Source organism: Oryza brachyantha, chromosome 2 (genome assembly GCF_000231095.2).
Source record: "Oryza brachyantha chromosome 2, ObraRS2, whole genome shotgun sequence".
NCBI classification, from domain to species: Eukaryota; Viridiplantae; Streptophyta; class Magnoliopsida; order Poales; family Poaceae; genus Oryza; species Oryza brachyantha.
Window position 1 is genome coordinate 3167075 of NC_023164.2, and position 18820 is coordinate 3185894.

At 38.2% G+C, this 18820-nt stretch overlaps 2 protein-coding genes across 5 annotated transcripts; both read left to right on the forward strand.

The window, feature by feature from the left end:
* Positions 1–587: 587 nt before the first annotated feature.
* Positions 588–9999, forward strand: LOC102712604 (protein RRC1-like). Of its 2 annotated transcripts, XM_015833907.2 has the most exons (18): positions 588–703; positions 1262–1322; positions 1426–1558; positions 1706–1751; positions 3250–3301; positions 3388–3540; positions 4124–4243; positions 4340–4505; positions 4646–4758; positions 4912–4983; positions 5856–6077; positions 6567–6625; positions 6731–6809; positions 6906–7043; positions 7598–7822; positions 7906–8690; positions 9045–9220; positions 9412–9999. In XM_015833907.2, the coding sequence occupies exons 2-18, from the start codon at positions 1263–1265 to the stop codon at positions 9675–9677; spliced, it is 2865 nt and encodes a 954-aa protein (XP_015689393.1). In that variant the 5' UTR covers positions 588–703; position 1262; the 3' UTR covers positions 9678–9999. The 2 variants fall into 2 exon arrangements, with proteins under 2 accessions (XP_015689393.1, XP_006646973.1); XM_006646910.3 differs by lacking the exons at positions 588–703; positions 1262–1322; positions 1706–1751 and having other exon boundaries at positions 1478–1558.
* Positions 10000–14172: 4173 nt separating this feature from the next.
* Positions 14173–18756, forward strand: LOC102713045 (probable protein phosphatase 2C 11). 3 transcript variants are annotated; one of them, XM_006646911.3, is made up of 13 exons: positions 14173–14361; positions 15381–15482; positions 15586–15717; positions 16296–16359; positions 16519–16627; positions 16735–16888; positions 16965–17090; positions 17175–17298; positions 17377–17453; positions 17561–17613; positions 17770–17824; positions 17917–18101; positions 18208–18756. In XM_006646911.3, the coding sequence occupies exons 3-13, from the start codon at positions 15601–15603 to the stop codon at positions 18221–18223; spliced, it is 1080 nt and encodes a 359-aa protein (XP_006646974.1). In that variant the 5' UTR covers positions 14173–14361; positions 15381–15482; positions 15586–15600; the 3' UTR covers positions 18224–18756. The 3 variants fall into 3 exon arrangements, with proteins under 3 accessions (XP_006646974.1, XP_006646975.1, XP_040377034.1); XM_006646912.3 differs by having other exon boundaries at positions 15592–15717; XM_040521100.1 differs by lacking the exon at positions 14173–14361 and adding an exon at positions 14524–14852.
* The last annotated feature ends 64 nt before the right edge of the window (positions 18757–18820 follow it).

Sequence of the window (18820 nt, forward strand, 5' to 3'; positions counted from 1 at the left end):
TATACATACAAACTTTTCATATATAAATCTTTATACATATAAAACCCCTATTTGTAAAGTTTATACATATATGGAAAAATTTTATACGTGTAAACTTTATACATACAAATTTTATATACATATACACATACATATAAACGCTCCATATAAAAATCTATATAGATACAAAATATTATATATACACAAAAAAATATAGATATATATTTATTATATAAAAACTTTATACATATAAATTTATACGCATAAAGTTAAAACCTCTAGTAAAAAAAATGTATGTAGCCAATTTGGGCCGCAATAGCATGTGGGCCGTGGTCCATGGGCCGGCAGTGCCGCGCGGTCGCGCGGCGCGCGCGCATTAGCCTTTTCGGCCTGATCCAACACCACATATGGTATGCCCTGGGCGAAAGCGTTGGTGGGCCTGCCCATCACGGCCCTTGCTCCCCGAGATGGGCCTTGAGGCCCAGTACGCGGCCCAGATCGCTTACGGCCCAAGGCCGCTTCGGACTGGACGCCGGCCCGGCCCAGACGCGCGGCGCCTAGGTAGGCCTTGGTCCCGCGGCACGACACGAGCCCGTCCCTGTCCGCGTCCCCGACCTCCGCCTCCGCCTCCGCCTCCGTCCGCGGCGGCGTGAGGGAGCCCCAAACCCTAGCGACCTGCCCGATCCCGCCGCCGTCCGCTCCGCGCCTTGACGCCGGCAGCGAGGTAAGGGAAGGGGCTCTCATGGCGTGACTCGCCCTTCTGTACCTGTTTTTTTTGTTCTTCTTTCTCCCCCGACTCTCGCTTCGTGGGCTAGGGTTTGTTTGAGCGTCTCGGTTGTGGTGTGGCACGGTGGGATTGGTGTGCGGCTCCAGTAGCCAGATGCCGTTGCTCGTCTGCTCGGGGGCTAAAAGTGATTTCCGCGGAGGTGGCGGCCATGGACATGAGCTTTGGTTACCTGCGTCTGCGTTCGCGAATTTTTTTTTTACTATTTCCCCCGTGCCTGGATGGAGCGTGCCGTGCGTGCGTAAGTTTGTAGGGATGGAACCTGTGCTGTGTCGATGTGCTGATCTAGGTTGAATTCATTGCCTAATTTTTTCGCTCGGGTCATCGCTGTTAGCATCTGGATTGCCGCAGAAACTTTAGCACTCCTCTCGTTGGGTGGGTTTTTTGTGTGTGTAGTTACATATGATTAATTTCAGTGGCGTGCAGAGTGGTAGAGTAATCAAAGTTTGAAGTACTTGCTTCTCAAATTCTGATGCTCTGGTGATAATTTTATACTAGGATGAGTTCGAAGAAGGTTCCATTCCACCGACACAAGGAGAACGAGGAGGCCAGGAAGAAGGTAAGGGTTCAAATCTCTTTCAATCTTTTCTGGAGACACATCTAGTTATACTCTCTGCATGCACATTCCATCCACATCTCATTTTAACTGCTTATCTGTAAAGAGAGAGCAAGATGAAGCAGCACGCGTGTACGAGGAATTTGTCGAGTCATTCAAGGGTGATAGCTCATCTGGGTCGAAGTTTGTTCGAGGAGGCGTGATTGATCCCAATGCCAAACTGAGGGTTGATTCCGAAGGTTAGTGATGGGTTTACTTTTCAATGTACTTTGTTGTAATTGGTTTCCCTTTTTCTAGATTGAAAATCATGATGGATATATACATTGTTTCTTCTATTGCTCCAATTAATCAAGAGACCGGCCTTTTTATTCATTCGGCAATGGCAGGTGGAAAGTCCAAAGATGGGGGGTCTGTTCCAAAGAAGGGCAGTAGGTAAACGAATAAAAAATACTCGATTTCTAGAAGAGGGTATCTTGTGGTACCACTGCTTCATCTTAGATGGCCATATGGCTGATATAATTGGAATCCAGACGGCAACCATGAGCTATTTAAATGATTCATGCTATCTTTTTTACTACCTCCATTTCATATTGTAAGACTTTCTAGCCTTGCCTAAATTCATTCATTGATGAATGTATATAATTTATATATGTGTCTAGATTCATTAGCATCCATATGAATTTAGGCAATGCTAGAAAGTCTTACATTGCAAAACGGAGGGAATACATATTTTATTTTTTGTTAGCATTGCTGTTTTGTGAATTGTTTGCCTATTTATCTACAAAGTTGGTACCAACTGTGAATACTTTTGAAAGATTGTCTTAAGGGGACAAATAGCCGTTGATTTGGTTCATGCTTTCTTATTGCAATTTGAACTCACATTTATGCTGTAGTGCTGACTTATGACTATAGTTGCCACACCTTCATCATATACTAAATCATTATTGTGGATTTTCTGTTTAGCTCTTGACAGTATTAAGGTGCCAATCAACTATCTGTAAAAATAGAGGCCTTAAATTGCTGATAGTAGCATTACTTTCCACAGTCCATTGACTTCGGATTTATCACTTGCATTTGAATATTCCATTTTTCATCCTTTTTATTGTTTTTACTTGGGGACTGTAACAAAACACACAGTTGTTGGACTGAGAGCAGAGAGAATATTTCCATCTAGTGAAGTGTACCTAATCTCGGGATAACTTTTTGAGTTTGTGACATACAAGGACAAATATGGTTCATGTTGATGTGTGCATAAAAGCATTTCCAAATTCATCATACGTCATGCCTACTGCCTTTGGGAAGAACTTTCAATTATATCAGTGAAGCTGATCATAGATTTTAGAATATTATGATTTGCATGTGCTGAGCAACTGGTTTATTGAGTAGTGTTTTGTCTTTAGTAATCCTCCCTCTCTCCATACCCCCCCCCAAAAAAAAAACCATAATAGAACTTCATTTAGTTAGCTTCCTGGAGTTTACAATAATTCATATTTTACTTAACATTTCTGCTGTTATTTCTCCAAAACAAGATGCTGCGAAATATATTTCCCCAGAGATTGAAAAATGTGCATAGAGTAGGCATGGCATGGACAAAAGGACCCTTGGTTGTGTAATATTTGGATCCTCTTATGTAATCATTCTATAAGTAAGAAATGCTATCCAATAAATCATTGCTGGCACGAAATGCAAGCTTTATGATTAACTGTATCATCTATAAAGTATATTGGTTAGCAAACATGATTTCAGAAAGAGAATTTGTGAAAGTATAGTAAGGTGAAAAGTGCAGCTGTTTGTCAAGAAGGCTATAGGGTTATTAGCAACTCACCCCTGCTGGTCGCTGGGCACATTGCTTAATTCTTTTGTTTCATAGACCCGTATCATCTAGGTGTACACATGCTAGATACCTTATACGTAGCATACTTTTATCCAGGTATGTTCCATCTTTTTTGCCGCCGTCATTTGGGAAAGAGCCAGAGAAAAAGGTTAGTACACTTCCAATATTCTTATGGTCTTATGGCTGTCAAGTAGTTGCTATGATTCTTTGGTTAAGCATTATCTTGCTGTGCAGAGGGAAGAGGAGCGCCCAAAGGAAAAGGAAAGACGAAAGTCACGGGTAATAGATGAGTTCATGGAGGAACTCAAGTTTGAGAAAGAGCTTCGACAAAGGCGTAATCAGGAACGCGAGCAATGGCGTGAGGGTCGACACACTGATACCTCTTCTGTAAGTACTTAAGTATATGACACAATAGGCCTTTATTTACTTGCACTGGACATCACTTCAAAAGAACTTGTGGAGTGCTTTAGATCATGTTTAGTTTGCTGGCTAGCCCATGAGTTTCAATGTATGATGAATGAATATGCTATATTACATATAGGTCTCAAAACCAAAATTTAAAGAATTTGTACCTGATCACATGAGATCAGTTAGTAACCTATATATGGACACATGCAAAAAGTTATCCAATATTTTTTCTAAAAAAACAATCTTTCAAATAATACACATTTCTGCATGACTATATGCAATCCTCTGGAATAGGTGTTATGACTTATGAGGTATAAACACACTATCACCCCAACTCCTTTTAGAAGAGCAAAATAAATAAATATTCTTTTGTTAATTGACTAGTTGTAGAACAACATTTTTTTTCTGTCTGTCTGCAACATAACTGTTTTTAATATGTATTTAGTTAATAAGGAAAAAAACATGATTTCTTGCAGTGTTTTTCTATAGAAATCTTTGTAGCATTAGTTTGTTAGTATATCTGTAATATTCATTAATTGATGCCAGTCACTGCTTCCTGCAGTCATCTAGCCGTTTTGATGAATTGCCAGATGGATTTGATCCCATTGGGAGACTTCCAGGATCATTTGATGATGGGGATCCGCAAACAACGAACTTATATGTTGGGAATCTTTCTCCAAAGGTTGGCATTCTCCAATGCACATGTTCAATTTGTGCATAATTTTAACTTTTAGTGCAGCATGATTAGCTGACGCCTGCATTGTATGATATGGTACAGGTGGATGAAAATTTTCTTCTGAGGACATTTGGTCGTTTTGGACCTATTGCTAGTGTCAAGATTATGTGGCCTCGAACAGAAGAGGAACGCAGAAGGCAAAGGAATTGTGGTTTTGTTGCCTTCATGAATAGAGCAGATGGACAGGCAGCCAAGGATGAAATGGAAGGTTACTATACATTTTCATGTAGTGCAGGGATCATTTTTGTCCATTTGTACAGGAGCTTGAATATACTTGCACTCTTGCTTTCAAAAATTCTAGTTGTGTTCTTGTTTTTGACATACTTATGGGCTTATGGCTCATCTCAGGTGTTGTTGTGTATGACTATGAGCTGAAGTTAGGGTGGGGCAAATCTGTTGCTCTTCCATCACAAGCACTTCCTGCTCCTCCTCCTGGGCACATGGCAATCCGAAATAAGGAGGTGCTTTGTTTGCCTTTTTGTGCTGTTTTAAAGCTTCTGTTTGAGATACCTTTTTTATTATATTTACAAGTTCTAAATTGGATGTACAATTGGTGCTGCTTGCAAGAGTTCTGGTGGCCCACCTATATTTACAAGTTTTATGTTTATATACAGGGTGGTAATGTCGTCCTATCTGGTTCCGGTGGCCCACCTATTGCATCTGTTAAACCACAAACCTCGGAACTGGTAGGGGATATTTTTCTTACTTTAGCTGTTTTCTGTTATGAAATGCCTTTCCTTTGTAATTTTGTGATTTGCAATATTAGTAAAGTGCATCCGTTCTTGACTCTCCGTTGTCTTATTTGGTCATCTTGTTGAATATTCCCATGTTTTGCTTTCGTGAATCTTCAATGGAGAAACGGTTGAAAATAAAGATACACTACTTTTCATTTGATTTCTTTTTCTAAATGTTTAAATGCTTGAATTGCATAGACCAATAGAGAGATTTACTACTTCTCTTGCTGTGTACAAATTAGTATCTGGAATAATTTTTCATCTTTCCTCAGTTACCACATCATTTATGTAGGCCTTGCTCCTTATCTTGTTTCACTTTGTTGGTTATGTTCTTATTAATCTGTGAGAGCATGTATAGTACATGCCAACCACCAAATGGGAGGCACCATGCCTATTTGGAGTGGTCCTAACCATTGGAAACATGTGTGCTTTTGGGTTATCAAACCTACCATCTTTTCTCTAAGCAAACAAATAAGCTTAATGGATCATATGGCGAGGAATACACGGTTTTCATGAAATTTATTTAATGATATTATTTTGATTAACTCGTAACATTAGTGTAATAAATCCCACCGCAGAGATGGACGTGGATGGTAAGGGTCAGACCAATTGTAGCCAAAAGAATGATCTAAAAAGGAGGATGTTAGTCCCACCTTATCACCTAAAAAAATGCTACAGATGCTTACCCCAAGATTTAATTTTAACCTCAAGTAGGCGTTGCGCTGCATTGGTTCAGGATATCCGCAGTTAGCTTGAAATTATTGAATGTTATCTCATAATTTATAATCAATATTTTGTTATCCTAATTTCCTTTGATTTAACAGGTCCTCACCCCAAATGTTCCTGATATAGTGGTTGCTCCGCCAGATGATGCACATCTTCGCCATGTGATTGACACAATGGCTCTGCATGTACTTGATGGGGGGTGTGCTTTTGAACAGGCTGTTATGGAGAGAAGCCGAGGAAATTCTTTATTTGGTTTCTTGTTTGATCTTAAATCAAAGGAGCACACATACTACGTTTGGAGATTATACTCATTTGCTCAGGTAAACTACATTGCCGTCGTTAAATATTCAATCTCTATGATCGACTAATGGAAAATAGTTTATATCTGTGTTTCCTTTCCAAAATTTCCTTTTCTTTTGTTAGAAGTGGGGGTGGTATTTCTTTTTTTGAATTGGTGATAGTATACTGTTTACTGTTAGAAGTGGTGATGGTAAATATATTTGTCTTAATCATCATCTTTTCTGATTTCTTTTATCCAATGCAGATTTATCATTGATTTTTCCAGTGCATATGTTTTGGAATACAAACATCAAATAGCTAAAATGAAAATCTTTTGGTTTAATTTATTTATCTTTGAGGCTCACTTAACAACATTCTCATGAGAATTTTTTCCTTGGTGCTTTGGGCTGGAAATTATCTTCTTTGGACTGGACCCAGGCACTTATGCTCTCATACATTGTGAGATGCATTTCAATCATTGAAACGATAGGATGGTAGCACTAACTGCTTATAGTGATATTGGGATGCAGGGTGATACTTTGCAGAGGTGGAGAACGGAACCATTTATTATGATTACAGGAAGTGGAAGGTAATAGACAGTGCACAGTGATATTTATATTCCAATATGTATTTGTCCTGCATGTGCCCATTGAATATGTGATGGCATGATAATATATTAAACACGATATTCCAGATGGGTTCCACCTGCTTTGCCATCCAGCAGAAGTCCTGAGCGTGAAAAAGAATCTACTTTTGCAGCTGGTAGAAGCAAGGTAAGAGACTTTTGCACCTTTTTGAAGGCATTTTGCTTTGCTACTGTTAATTGTTTTGTAATATTACAATACTAATTTACAATTTTCTTTCTTCAGCGCGTCGAACTGGAGCGCACATTGACTGATTCACAGCGTGATGAATTTGAGGACATGCTACGTGCGTTGACACTGGAGAGAAGTCAGATAAAGGAGGCTATGGGATTTGCATTGGATAATGCTGATGCAGCTGGAGAGGTAAAAGCCTTCCTTGCATTAGATTTGGCCCAACCAGTCAATTTTGTCCCTTTCTGGTGGACGCTGATTGATGATACTCTATTTTATTATAAAACCATAGTTATTATTAGTTAGAAATAGAATTATGAAGATATTTCTAGTGGACACTGATTGATGATACTCTATATTTTGTTATAAAACTGTTATTATTAATTAGAATTATGAAGATGTTCAGTCTCAGGTTCAATAGAGCATTGTTGGGTTTACAAGGATCAGTCATTTTCTCTATTTTTTTCGCTGCTGCTTCCACCATTCAATTAGCACTGGTTTATTCATTGAGCATGGTTAGAGTGGTGTGTATTAACTATTGATACCTTCTGGTTTGTGTTTACAACTGCATACAGTTTGTTGTTTACTAGGTTGCTGTCTATTTTACCCACTATTTCAGATCATACTTCCAGAAACCACATAGCACATGCTTTAATATTGGTGTTTAGATTTTTTGTGAAAACAATTCTTTTTTGGTAAAATTCACATAACATGGGTTCTCATTGGTACTTCCCTTGTATGTTCAGATTGTTGAGGTTCTTACAGAATCTTTGACACTCAAGGAGACACCCATCCCAACCAAGGTTGCTCGGCTTATGCTAGTGTCTGATATTCTCCATAACAGCAGTGCTCCTGTGAAGAATGCTTCTGCATTCCGAACGAAGTTTGAGGCTGCTTTACCTGATGTTATAGAAAGCTTCAATGATCTGTACCGCAGCATCACAGGAAGGATTACTGCTGAAGCTCTGAAGGTAAGTTATACTACTCTGTCTTTTCAGTCCTTTATTTTATTTCTTTTGTGATGTTGTCACATGATAGCATTATTGTTCTGCAGGAGAGAGTTTTGAAAGTTCTACAAGTATGGGCAGACTGGTTCTTATTTTCTGATGCATATCTGAATGGGCTAAGAGCTACCTTTCTTAGAACAAGCCACTCAGGGGTCATCCCTTTTCACTCTCTATGTGGTGATGCACCGGAGATTGAAAAGAAAGCTAACTCTGAGGATGGAAGTGATGGATTTAGGCTCAATGAAGATGGTGCCTTGGCCACAGGAAAGGTAGCAGCAACGAGAGAGCTCTTAGGGCTTCCACTAGCTGAACTTGAACGCCGTTGCAGACATAATGGCCTCTCGCTATGTGGTGGTAAAGAGATGATGGTTGCTAGGTTGCTTAGCTTGGAAGAGGCTGAAAAGGAGCGATTATATGATAAGGATGCTGGCATTAAATATGGGCAAGGAGAACCACACAGAACTGGAAGAGATGACATCGTTGTGAATGCTCGTAATGCTTCAAGACCTGGAGAAGGTACTGATGGTGGTGAATCAGATATTGTAGGTCTCTCTCATTATGCTATAGAAGCAGTGCACAAACGCTCTAACGAATACACATCCACTGAACCTGTTCCAAGCAAGAAGCCAAAAGTTGATCCTGTTTTGCCTGCTTCAAAATGGAGTCGTGATGATGATGCCAGTGATGAAGATAGAAAAGGTGGCAGAGGCTTAGGATTAAGCTATTCATCTGGTAGTGATATTGCTGGTGATTCTGGGAAAGCTGATGCGACCGAAGTTAGTACTGATAATTCTAATCATCATCAGGATACGATTCTTGATGAAGAGCATAGGTATTTATCTTTACTACTATAAAAGCCTCTAGTGGTGGTGGCACCTACTCCCATTGCATTTTTACAATTTACTCAATTTCGTAATATTTAAAATCAATCAAATCTAGATGGATATCGACATAAAATCAAATTGATATGGATATTTCCTATATAAAAAAGATGGTCACATATTTCATGAAAAATATTTTTCTATTTACTTTAGGAATAACATAATATGTTTTTATCCTTTGCAAAGCACATGCATTCAGCTAGTTTTCATGATTTATCATGTTGACATTCATTACATTTTCTATCATGTACTAGCCAATTACTCCATTCATTTTTTAATTTAATTGCACATGCATTGTGATGCAGGAAGAAGCTGAGGCAGATCGAAATTGATGTCATGCAGTATCGTGAATCTCTTGAAGAGAAAGGTTTGCGAAACACAGAAGAGATCGAGAAGAAGGTTGCCAGCCACCGTAGGCGTCTTCAGTCTGAATATGGTTTATCCTTATCAAATGATGGTGCAAACAGCAGACGTTCTTCTGGTATGTAAGAAGGCAGCAACAACATGTCATGCTTATTAGATAATTGCATTTTTGTTGCTTTTTAACATACATCCTCCAACCTGTTGCATCTTCATTTCTGATACCAATGAGCCATGCTCTATCTCAGAATATTTTGCTACTTATATTATTTGGGTGATTTATCTTCATGAAAAACATCACTTCTTTTTCAGAGAGAATGTCATTGGAGCGGAGAGATAGGTACGATGATGTGCGAGATTCTTCAAGGAAACGTCGGCGTAGCTTAAGCAGGAGCCGTAGTCCTCCAAGGAGGTCGCTGGAAAGAGATCGAGAGCACAATCGTAACAGGGACACAGACAGATTGCATGGCAATGATGCTGGAAGAGACAGGTTACGTGAAAAAAGTGCAAGCCGAGGAAGGGACGACCACTATGACAGAAGCAAAGACAGGGAGAAGGACAGGAGGAAGGGAAGGTGATTGATGCCGGAAAATCTTCTGCATTCATCCCTTTGCCTCAATAAGGTGCAGTGGATCAATCTTGTGCCAGATCGCAACAGATAAAATATCCTGCACATATGAAGAGCATCCGGCGTGCCGTATGCATTGAAGAACCTATGTGTTGGTTCCCTACTTATGTAGCCTGAACAAAAGTAGCGTGTGAAAAATAGAAATATTATCAAGTGGAGCTGTGTAGTTAATGAAATTCTGTTAGACGACCGGAGCTAGGAAGTTGCTTTGATGCCATTGTCCACTCTATTTCACATGCTTATTCATGGATGACATACACAAGCTTTAGATTTCTGAATTTTGTCGACATTTTAAACTTAATGCTGTGGAGAAGGTAGTAGATATATGGATCAAAAAGGGGTATGTTTGGTCAGGTGTAGGGTAAAGCTGCTCAGATGGAGGTCTAAAAGCTCTCATTTGTTCGTTTGTATCCAACAAGTCTTTAGCTGTGCTGTTAGTTTTACTTGTACTATTGCATTGGATATATAAAAACCGAAAAAAAAGGTTGCCTGGTTGTCAAGAGACTTTTTGGCAACGCATTGTTTAGTTCATTCACATTTGTTGCTCAAATGCATGGATACCAGGGGGTTTCAAAACCGTTCGTGGAGCCGAAACCTTGCCCAGCGGTAGGATGGTTACCAAACCACCATAAATTTATTGATCTAGGCGATTGTTTGTTTTTTAATGAAAAAGCCAAATGACATTTGTAAACAAGAAATAATTTATTAATAAAACTTTTATATACGTGTTGGTAGCGATCTAAAAGATAATGCTAAAAAATAAGTCACGATGAAAAAACTTCAAAATCAACTCCAAAGTTAAAAAAATTGAAGATTTATAAGCAAAAGAAAAAAGATAAGGTGCTAGCATTTGAATTTAAATTTTTGGACTTTGTTAACTGAGGTTTTGCCATGGTTACTATATGGTTTTAGCTGATCCTCTCCACTTAAAGCAATGTAAGCCATGGTAGAGACGTGTGATTTTATCTTGGTAAACCACATGGCTTAAAGTGAACACCGTCATTAGTTAAATGAATATTTTATATGAATTTAGATAATTTTATCTAAATAAAACCGGTGGTTACTGCTAGCGTGCTCGAGCAATAACCCTAGTTACCATGGTGGTAACTGATAATTTCATGAACCCTAATAGATAATGCTATGTTTCTATACTCATGTGTAATGTGTTAATGTTTGCACATGTTTTTTTACATATACTTAAGGGGGTGATTCGGACCATTTGTAAATAAAGAATCATTTATGAATAATTTTTTATATACGTATTCTTAGCGATCTAAAAGACAATGTTGAAAAATAAATTTAAATGAAAAAACCTTAAAATCAACTTCAAATATAACGTTGAAAAATTAAAATTTTTAGCATATAAATTTCTTTATTTAAGGAGAAACGGCTGTCTCTTTATTTTTATTCTAAGACGAAGTTAATACTCTAGGTAGGCCGCAAAGCCAACCGTCCGAGAGGGTGAGACGTCGCAACAAACAAGAAAGTGTCGCATCTGGGAGCGAATTCAGAGGCAACGCTGCCAAGCCGCCGTAGCAGCCCACCGGTTTGTGATTGCTAATGACGTAGGTCTTTGTTAGTTAGAGGAATCTTTACTTATTAGTCTAGGTCTAGCTACATTTTCGGTGATCCATTATCAAGTGGCAAACTGGGTTTGTTTTTCTTTGTCAGAAATTAAATGATACAAACAGAAAACTGAAGCTACTTTTATTATATTATGTTATCTAGAGAAGATCTGTTTTTGAGCCCTCGGTGTTTATATCGATCTGAGTGTCATCGTAAAAAAACAGTTATTGATAAAATATTTATATGCGTGCTCTTATCAATTTATAAATAAATAAGGATGGAGCCATGATGATCCTTTCCCATCTCCAAATCAACTGTAAAATTAAAATTTAATAATCAAAATTTGACAATAGCTTATAAACCGTAGAAGCAAACGATGGGGTTGCATATAACGTCTTCATTTTCCGCTAAATCCTCTTGATTTTTTTTTCAATTTTATAGACGATGAAACTTCCACCGTTTCATTTTATAGTAGTGCTCCATGCTATAATGATTAAAAAGCAAATTCTAGTGCTATATACTGTTCTAAAATAAACCAATTTTTTATTTTTTACCTATAATTTTTGACTCTTCGTCTTATTTAAATTTTTTTAGATTGATATTTTTGTTTTTATTAGATGATAAATCATGAATAGTATTTTACGTGTGACTAATTTTTTTTAAATTTTTTGAAAATTTTTCAAATAAGACGGATGGTCAAACGTTGGACACGAAAAACGGAGAATTGGTTTTTTTTGACAGGAGGAGTATACATTAGTGTGTTTTCAATAGATTTTTAAGTATATAAAGCGTGTGTCAGTGTCGAAACACTCTAGATGTGATCTTTTTTATATATGTAGTGACGTGTATACGCGTTAGTCTTTAGTGTAATAGAAAAAAATAGCACAGTAATTTCAACCTCAAATAAAATTCAGCATCATACCTAGAGGTGAAGCCAACCAAAAATATCACTAGGACCATCTCAGTTGCGTAATAAAGGGAAACATGGATCAAAATATAATGGTGCGTTTTTAGGTAATTTTTTGCTCGGATTTTGCGTGTACGTTTTTCAAACTGCTAAATAGTGTATTATTTTGCAGAAAGTTTTTAGAAAGTTTTTACAGAGAAGTTCATCATTTCATATTTCTAAAATAGATTTTTGAACTTTATAGTATTTAATTCCGTTATTTATATCATTAAATAGCTATCACAGAATAAAATAATCTTTCATTTTTCATCAATAATATGCATTGCGTTTTAGTAAAGATTTTAGAAATTTTGTCGGAGATGGTATGGCCTCGACAAACAAGATCCATCGCTATATTTTCGCTTATGCCTATGCTTATAAGCTAAAATTTAAGTTTTTAATCTTAAATTTAATGATGATTTTGAGGTTTTTCACCGAAGCTTATTTTCCAGCCTTAGATTTTAGATTGCTAACAATATATAAATAAAAATCCATTTATAATTTATTTTTATTTACAAATATACCGGCAAATGATCGTCCCATCAATAATTAAGAGCATTGATTGATCCAGTGGCGAAGCTGCATATATCAGGAACCCCTTGAAAAAATTTTTAACTAAAGTTTATGATTTTTCACCATGTATTCATTCATTCGATCCAAATTTAGATACTGTGGCACCCCTCTGTTTTACTCTAGCTCCGTCATTGGATTGATCCGTCACCTTTCACCATCGCAACTTATTTTCCACTAAAGACTGTGTAGAGATATAAATGAACTGTGAATATTACACGCTGCCCGTCAGCTTCAGTTTTCGTTGCTAATTTGTCTTTGCACGATGGCAAGGTTACTACGTACAATAAATGAAATGAGGATACTAAAAAAACCCGACTTTTTCTCTCTTAAAAATTGAGGCCCAACGAAGCAAATGCGAGCTATCTCAGCATAAATGGATCAAAAAGATGATAAGATATGCATAAGAGAAAAGTCATCAGATCATGACACAGCGGCACATAGATTTAGGCTTGCATTCATATTGCACTATTATAATTTTCATGGACAAAAGGCTCCACTCACACCGAATTGTACACCAGCTAATAATTGTTTATTAGCTCTTAAGCAACAGTAAAAGCGATTCCCTTTCTGTTTGGTAAATAAACAGTGTGTCATTGTGTATAGGTTGGTCAACCGATAAGCATGCTCACGGGAAAACGGATAATTAGCCCAACCAACCATCACCTTTGAAATTTTGTTAACAAACTCCCTGTCTTTTTGTTTCTACTGTGCTTATAAATCAAAATTTAAAATTTTAACCTTAAATTTAGAGTTAATTTTAGAGGGTTTTTTATTATAGTTTATTTTTAGCCTTAGCTTTAGCTTTTAGATCGCTAAGAAGAACACATATAAAAAATTTTATTTATAAATTATTTTTCGTTTGTACGTGTATTGTTTGTCCTTTTTTCCTTTAGAGCATCAAACAATCGCCCCAAATGGTACTCTCTCCATCCAAAATAAATTATTTTTTTACTTTTTACCTATAATGTTTGACCGTTCATCTTATTTAAAAAAATTACGAATAATATTTTTGTTTTTATTAGATGATAAATCATGAATAGTATTTTAAGTGTGACTAATTTTTTAAATTTTTTGAAAATTTTTTAAATAAGACGGATGTTCAAACGCTGAATACGAAAATCAAAAGAGTTGATTTTTTTAAGACAGAGTAACTTTTATTGAGTATCATTAATTACATCCAGACGATATAATCGCACCAAAAAGTACATGTTTTGTGGCAGCATGGGTCCGGAACTCCGGATCCAGGGAGTAGAGTACAGTAGTACACTGGCATGCGATGCAGATGCAGTGCACCTAGCAATTAGTACACCCCCAGAAAAGGAGCTGCCTTTCTCCGCGACAACTGAGCTGACAACAACCCAAAATATCCCATCCGCCCAAGAACCCCCATTTCCGCTCTCCATCCAGCCAGCCACCCAATCCGCGCATTCTCCCTCGCCTCGCTCCTCCGCGATCGCAAGAGCCGCCCCAGCCCCAAGTCTCCGATCTCCCCGAATCCCTCCGCCACCTCGCCCGACCACCTCGCGAGAAGAAGAGAGGGGAAAAAAGAGTATAAATCTTGTTTCTTTTCAATCCGTTTTCTTGCTGCAGTGCCGCTTTGGTTCATTGCCGAGGTTGCTTTGGCTGTGGAGATGGTTTGTGTTAATCTTCGGTCTGAGCTGGTGGTCGCTGTGTGTTCTTTGACTGTCTGAATCGCGAGCTGGTTATGGTTAGGGAGTAATTGGTGCCTGGAGAATCGTCGCGCTCGCTGGTGGTTGTGTTCATGGTGTCATCGTCATGTGCCATTTTTCATTCTCTTATTTATTATCCATGGATTCGCTCGGATTTGACGTGATGGCGGTTCATGTGGATCAATTGGTGGATGATTTGGGGTCAAAGAAAGTTATCTCATCCACTGTTATCAGTAGCTGAGTACCAGTTGGATGGTGAAACCTCACCAAACTCAGGTGGTTTAAGGAAAAGAAAAAAAGATATACTCAGGTGGCTTAAGGAAAAGAAGAAAAGATATCATTTTGCCATAGCCCCTTGATTTGTCTGCGGGTGTGTTTTAGGACTCTGATTGGTCTCATTTTATTCGTGTGTTAAATTTAGAGCAATTATTGATGTGCAGGTTAGGATGTTTCCATGTTGGTTGGCTAGTGTGTTCTAGTTTACTATATTGCAATAATAGGGGTTGGCTTAGTTTATTCCTGATGCTGTGCAATTATAGATGGGTTTTTGTGCTTGTCTCCTGTGATTGCTGAGTATGATGCAGCAATTGGATTTCTTAGCTGAAAGTCTTGAAATGGGCTAATGAGAAGTGGGTGTTGGGACTGTACTCTTCTGTGTCTTGCCTGGTAGTACATGACACTTGTCTGAGTCTGTTTGGTGGTTGTCCTTACTGTGTACATCCTGTTACATCAGCATTGGTGCTTTGCATACCTGGTACTTATCAATACGGGTGATTGTGCTCTTGATTGTTTGGCTTTTGGTGCTGGTTTACCTTTTTCTTTTTGGTTTTGTCACTATTCGTGTTCATTGTATAGCGTTTTGGTTCTTGTTTTGAACCTGCCATCTTTATTTTTCCAGGAATTCCCTAGCTCACTGAGAGACTTTGGTTAAAGCTTGCGATTTGGATGAGTTTCCATGCTTGGAAGAAGGTCCAGAAATACCTGATCTGACATAACTCCTGTAAGTGTCATGTGATGACCCAATTGATTTTTGGTGTCTGATTGTTCTGTTATTTCCATTTCCCAGGATACCTATTTCTTTCCTCATGAGTTGATTTTCTTAGGTACAGCTTATCAACATGGGAATCTACCTCAGTACCCCCAAAACTGATAAACTATCTGAAGATGGGGAAAGTGATAAGCTTAAATTTGGTCTTTCCTCTATGCAAGGATGGCGTGCAAGCATGGAGGATGCTGTGAGTTTCCCACTCCCAAGGCTAAGCATGTCGCTTTTCACTATTGTGCACTGACCTCATTCGCTTAATGAAACCTTGATAATATTCTGAAGATATACCCAACTTTCATATCATGATAATAGTTAGTTTCTCAGAAATAAAGTGAGCGCCCTTGATGCTGCTGGGGTAAACATTTTACAATTAAACTTTCTGCATTGGCTTGGCAAGAATTGCTACCGTGCTACGCTCAACGTAGATATGATCTAAAATCTGCATTTGTTAATTTAATGAAATGACAAAAGTTAGGTTTGCTATGGTCGATTTTCTTATCATATGATGCATAAGGCCTCTTTACAGACTTGTCCATAATATTTCAATTTGCTTTGTACAATAATCATCATAGTGACAATAGCAAAGATGTTTTCTTTTTGTGCTGGTGCATTAACAGAGTGATGTAAGCTGATTATACATAGCTATAGCAGTAAAGCATGCATTGATGATAAGCATTTAGAACACGCCAGTACTGTTCATTTAATCTAATTATAGTTTTTTGAGAACACCCCATCATGGAATGTTTAATGTTTTGCAAATCTCTGCAGCATTCAGCTTTGCTAAATCTCGACAATGAGACATCATTCTTTGGTGTTTTTGATGGCCATGGAGGTAAACAGTACTTGCAAAGACTAATTATCTGCCTGTTTTCTCATTGTACTCATGTGGGATGTCTTTAAGTGACACACAGCTTGAATCACATATTAAATATGTTAAGTAAGCCACAAGTTCTTAAATGTTGCACACCCTCATATTCCTTGTTTTCCTCAGGAAGAGTGGTTTCCAAATTCTGTGCGAAATATTTACACACTCAAGTTCTTAGAAATGAAGCCTATTCTGCTGGTGACCTAGGCACTGCTGTTCATAAAGCTTTCTTCAGGTATATGGGTCATTAGCTTACCATAAGAAATAGTACAAAACTTTTGAACTTATTTTTATGCCAACATTAGGATCATAGTGATTAATTCTGTTGATGTACTACTTCAGAATGGACGAAATGATGAGAGGACAGAGAGGCTGGAGAGAACTATCAGCACTTGGGGATAAGATAAACAAGTTTAGTGGTATGATAGAAGGGTTGATTTGGTCTCCGAGAGGCAGTGATTCAAATAATGGAGAAGATGATTGGTCTTTTGAAGAGGTATTTACGCCACACAAGTGCATCACCAAACTTCTCATTCAAAATAAGCTATCTCGCATTGATATTCTGTTTTCAGGGACCCCACTCTGATTTTGCTGGGCCAACATGTGGAAGTACAGCATGTGTAGCGGTAATAAGAAATAACCAACTTGTTGTGGCGAATGCTGGTGATTCCCGTTGTGTTATTTCTAGGGCTGGCCAGGTCTGTTTTCTTTTTCATCATTTTAGATATAGTTGTGAATATATGAATGGCAGTCTGAGCAACTGTTCTTTAAGTGTGTAATAGGCATACAATTTGTCAAGAGACCACAAGCCGGAGCTTGAAGCCGAGAGAGAAAGAATACTAAAAGCTGGGGGTTTCATCCATATGGGACGAATAAATGGAAGTTTAAACTTGACAAGAGCAATTGGTATATATTTTTACTTGCTCATCTGTTAATAAGCTGCATGTCACTTGGTGCATTAAGCGTGTGGATACCTCCATGTAGGGGATATGGAATTTAAACAGAACAAATTCTTGCCTCCTGAGAAGCAAATTGTGACTGCAAATCCTGACATCAATGTTGTAAGCCCTCTGAGTGCCAGATCTTCCTTCACTTTCTGTGCTTTATCATGATTGGCTTTGACCCTGTTAATCTACCCTTTCCTGATCTTGTAAATTATTCTTCTTAGGTGGAGCTTTGCAACGACGATGACTTTCTTGTTTTAGCATGTGATGGCATTTGGTGAGATTCTCTACCTGCATTTTTTTCATTTACACTTGTTATAGCATTCTTTACTGGTTTGTGTGCAGCTGAAGCCTACCCCCTACCTTCACTTGAAGTGCTTTTTCAACTTACCTAGGACTTCTGATTGAAATAATAGCGTTGTATGATGAACAGGGACTGTATGTCAAGCCAACAATTGGTGGATTTCATCCATGAGCACATACAAAAGGTGATTTGGAGTTTTCTGTCCAATTCCAAATTTCAATGAATTTGCAGGACGTTATTATACTTAATTATTTGTGGTATTAAAAAACAATGCAGGAGAGCAGCCTTTCTGCGGTGTGTGAAAGAGTACTTGACAGATGCCTGGCTCCATCAACAATTGGTGGAGAGGGATGTGACAACATGACCATGATTCTGGTGCAGTTCAAAAAGCCTCTCGGTCAGAGCAAAAAGGCCGATGCAGGGGAGCAATCTGCGAAAAATGTGGAACAGCCCGAGATTAAGTGAGTAGACCTTCATGCTGTCATATCTTTCCTCCATGAATCATTTTGTGTAACACCTCAGTGCGCTAACTTCTGAGAATGGTTCTTGACGCTGATGATTATTCAGGCATTCGCTTTCATAAGCAGACCAATTGAAGAAGCCGTCATTGTACATATCGATTGTTTGTCAAATGATGAGTCTGCACACAATATGTAAATGGGAATGGCTGGAGCAGCAGAGAAAAACCCTGGTGCACAGTTTTTATGCGCCATCCACCATTTCAGTTATCCTGCCAAAAAGTTGAACATTCTAACTGTGGACATGATTCCAGTTGTCGACGCCTCAGACTGATCAAGTTGCTGTATTCTGTTCTTTGCTTGTAAACCTGGGCTAGTTTTCCTTTCTTTGGTGGTGGTTTTTGTGTGCTGTGAATCTGTGATAGATATGCCAATTTGCATTCCATTTGGTGGTTATTACTTCTGATCATGTGAATCTGAAACTAGTTCTATCATGTGCTGTCTGTTGGTTAGTTCCAGTGAGCGTGCTGCCTGTTGTTGTGGTGATTTTACAGAAGCCTCAAGGAAATGCAGTTACTGCTCTCATTTCATATTGCAAAATAAATTGGTCACAAACCCAGTATGTGAAAGCATAATCTTTGATCAAATATAGATTTTGTAGCATGGAATGAGTGTTTAGGCCCTCAATTAGATTATATGCAATGTATATTCATATGACCTAC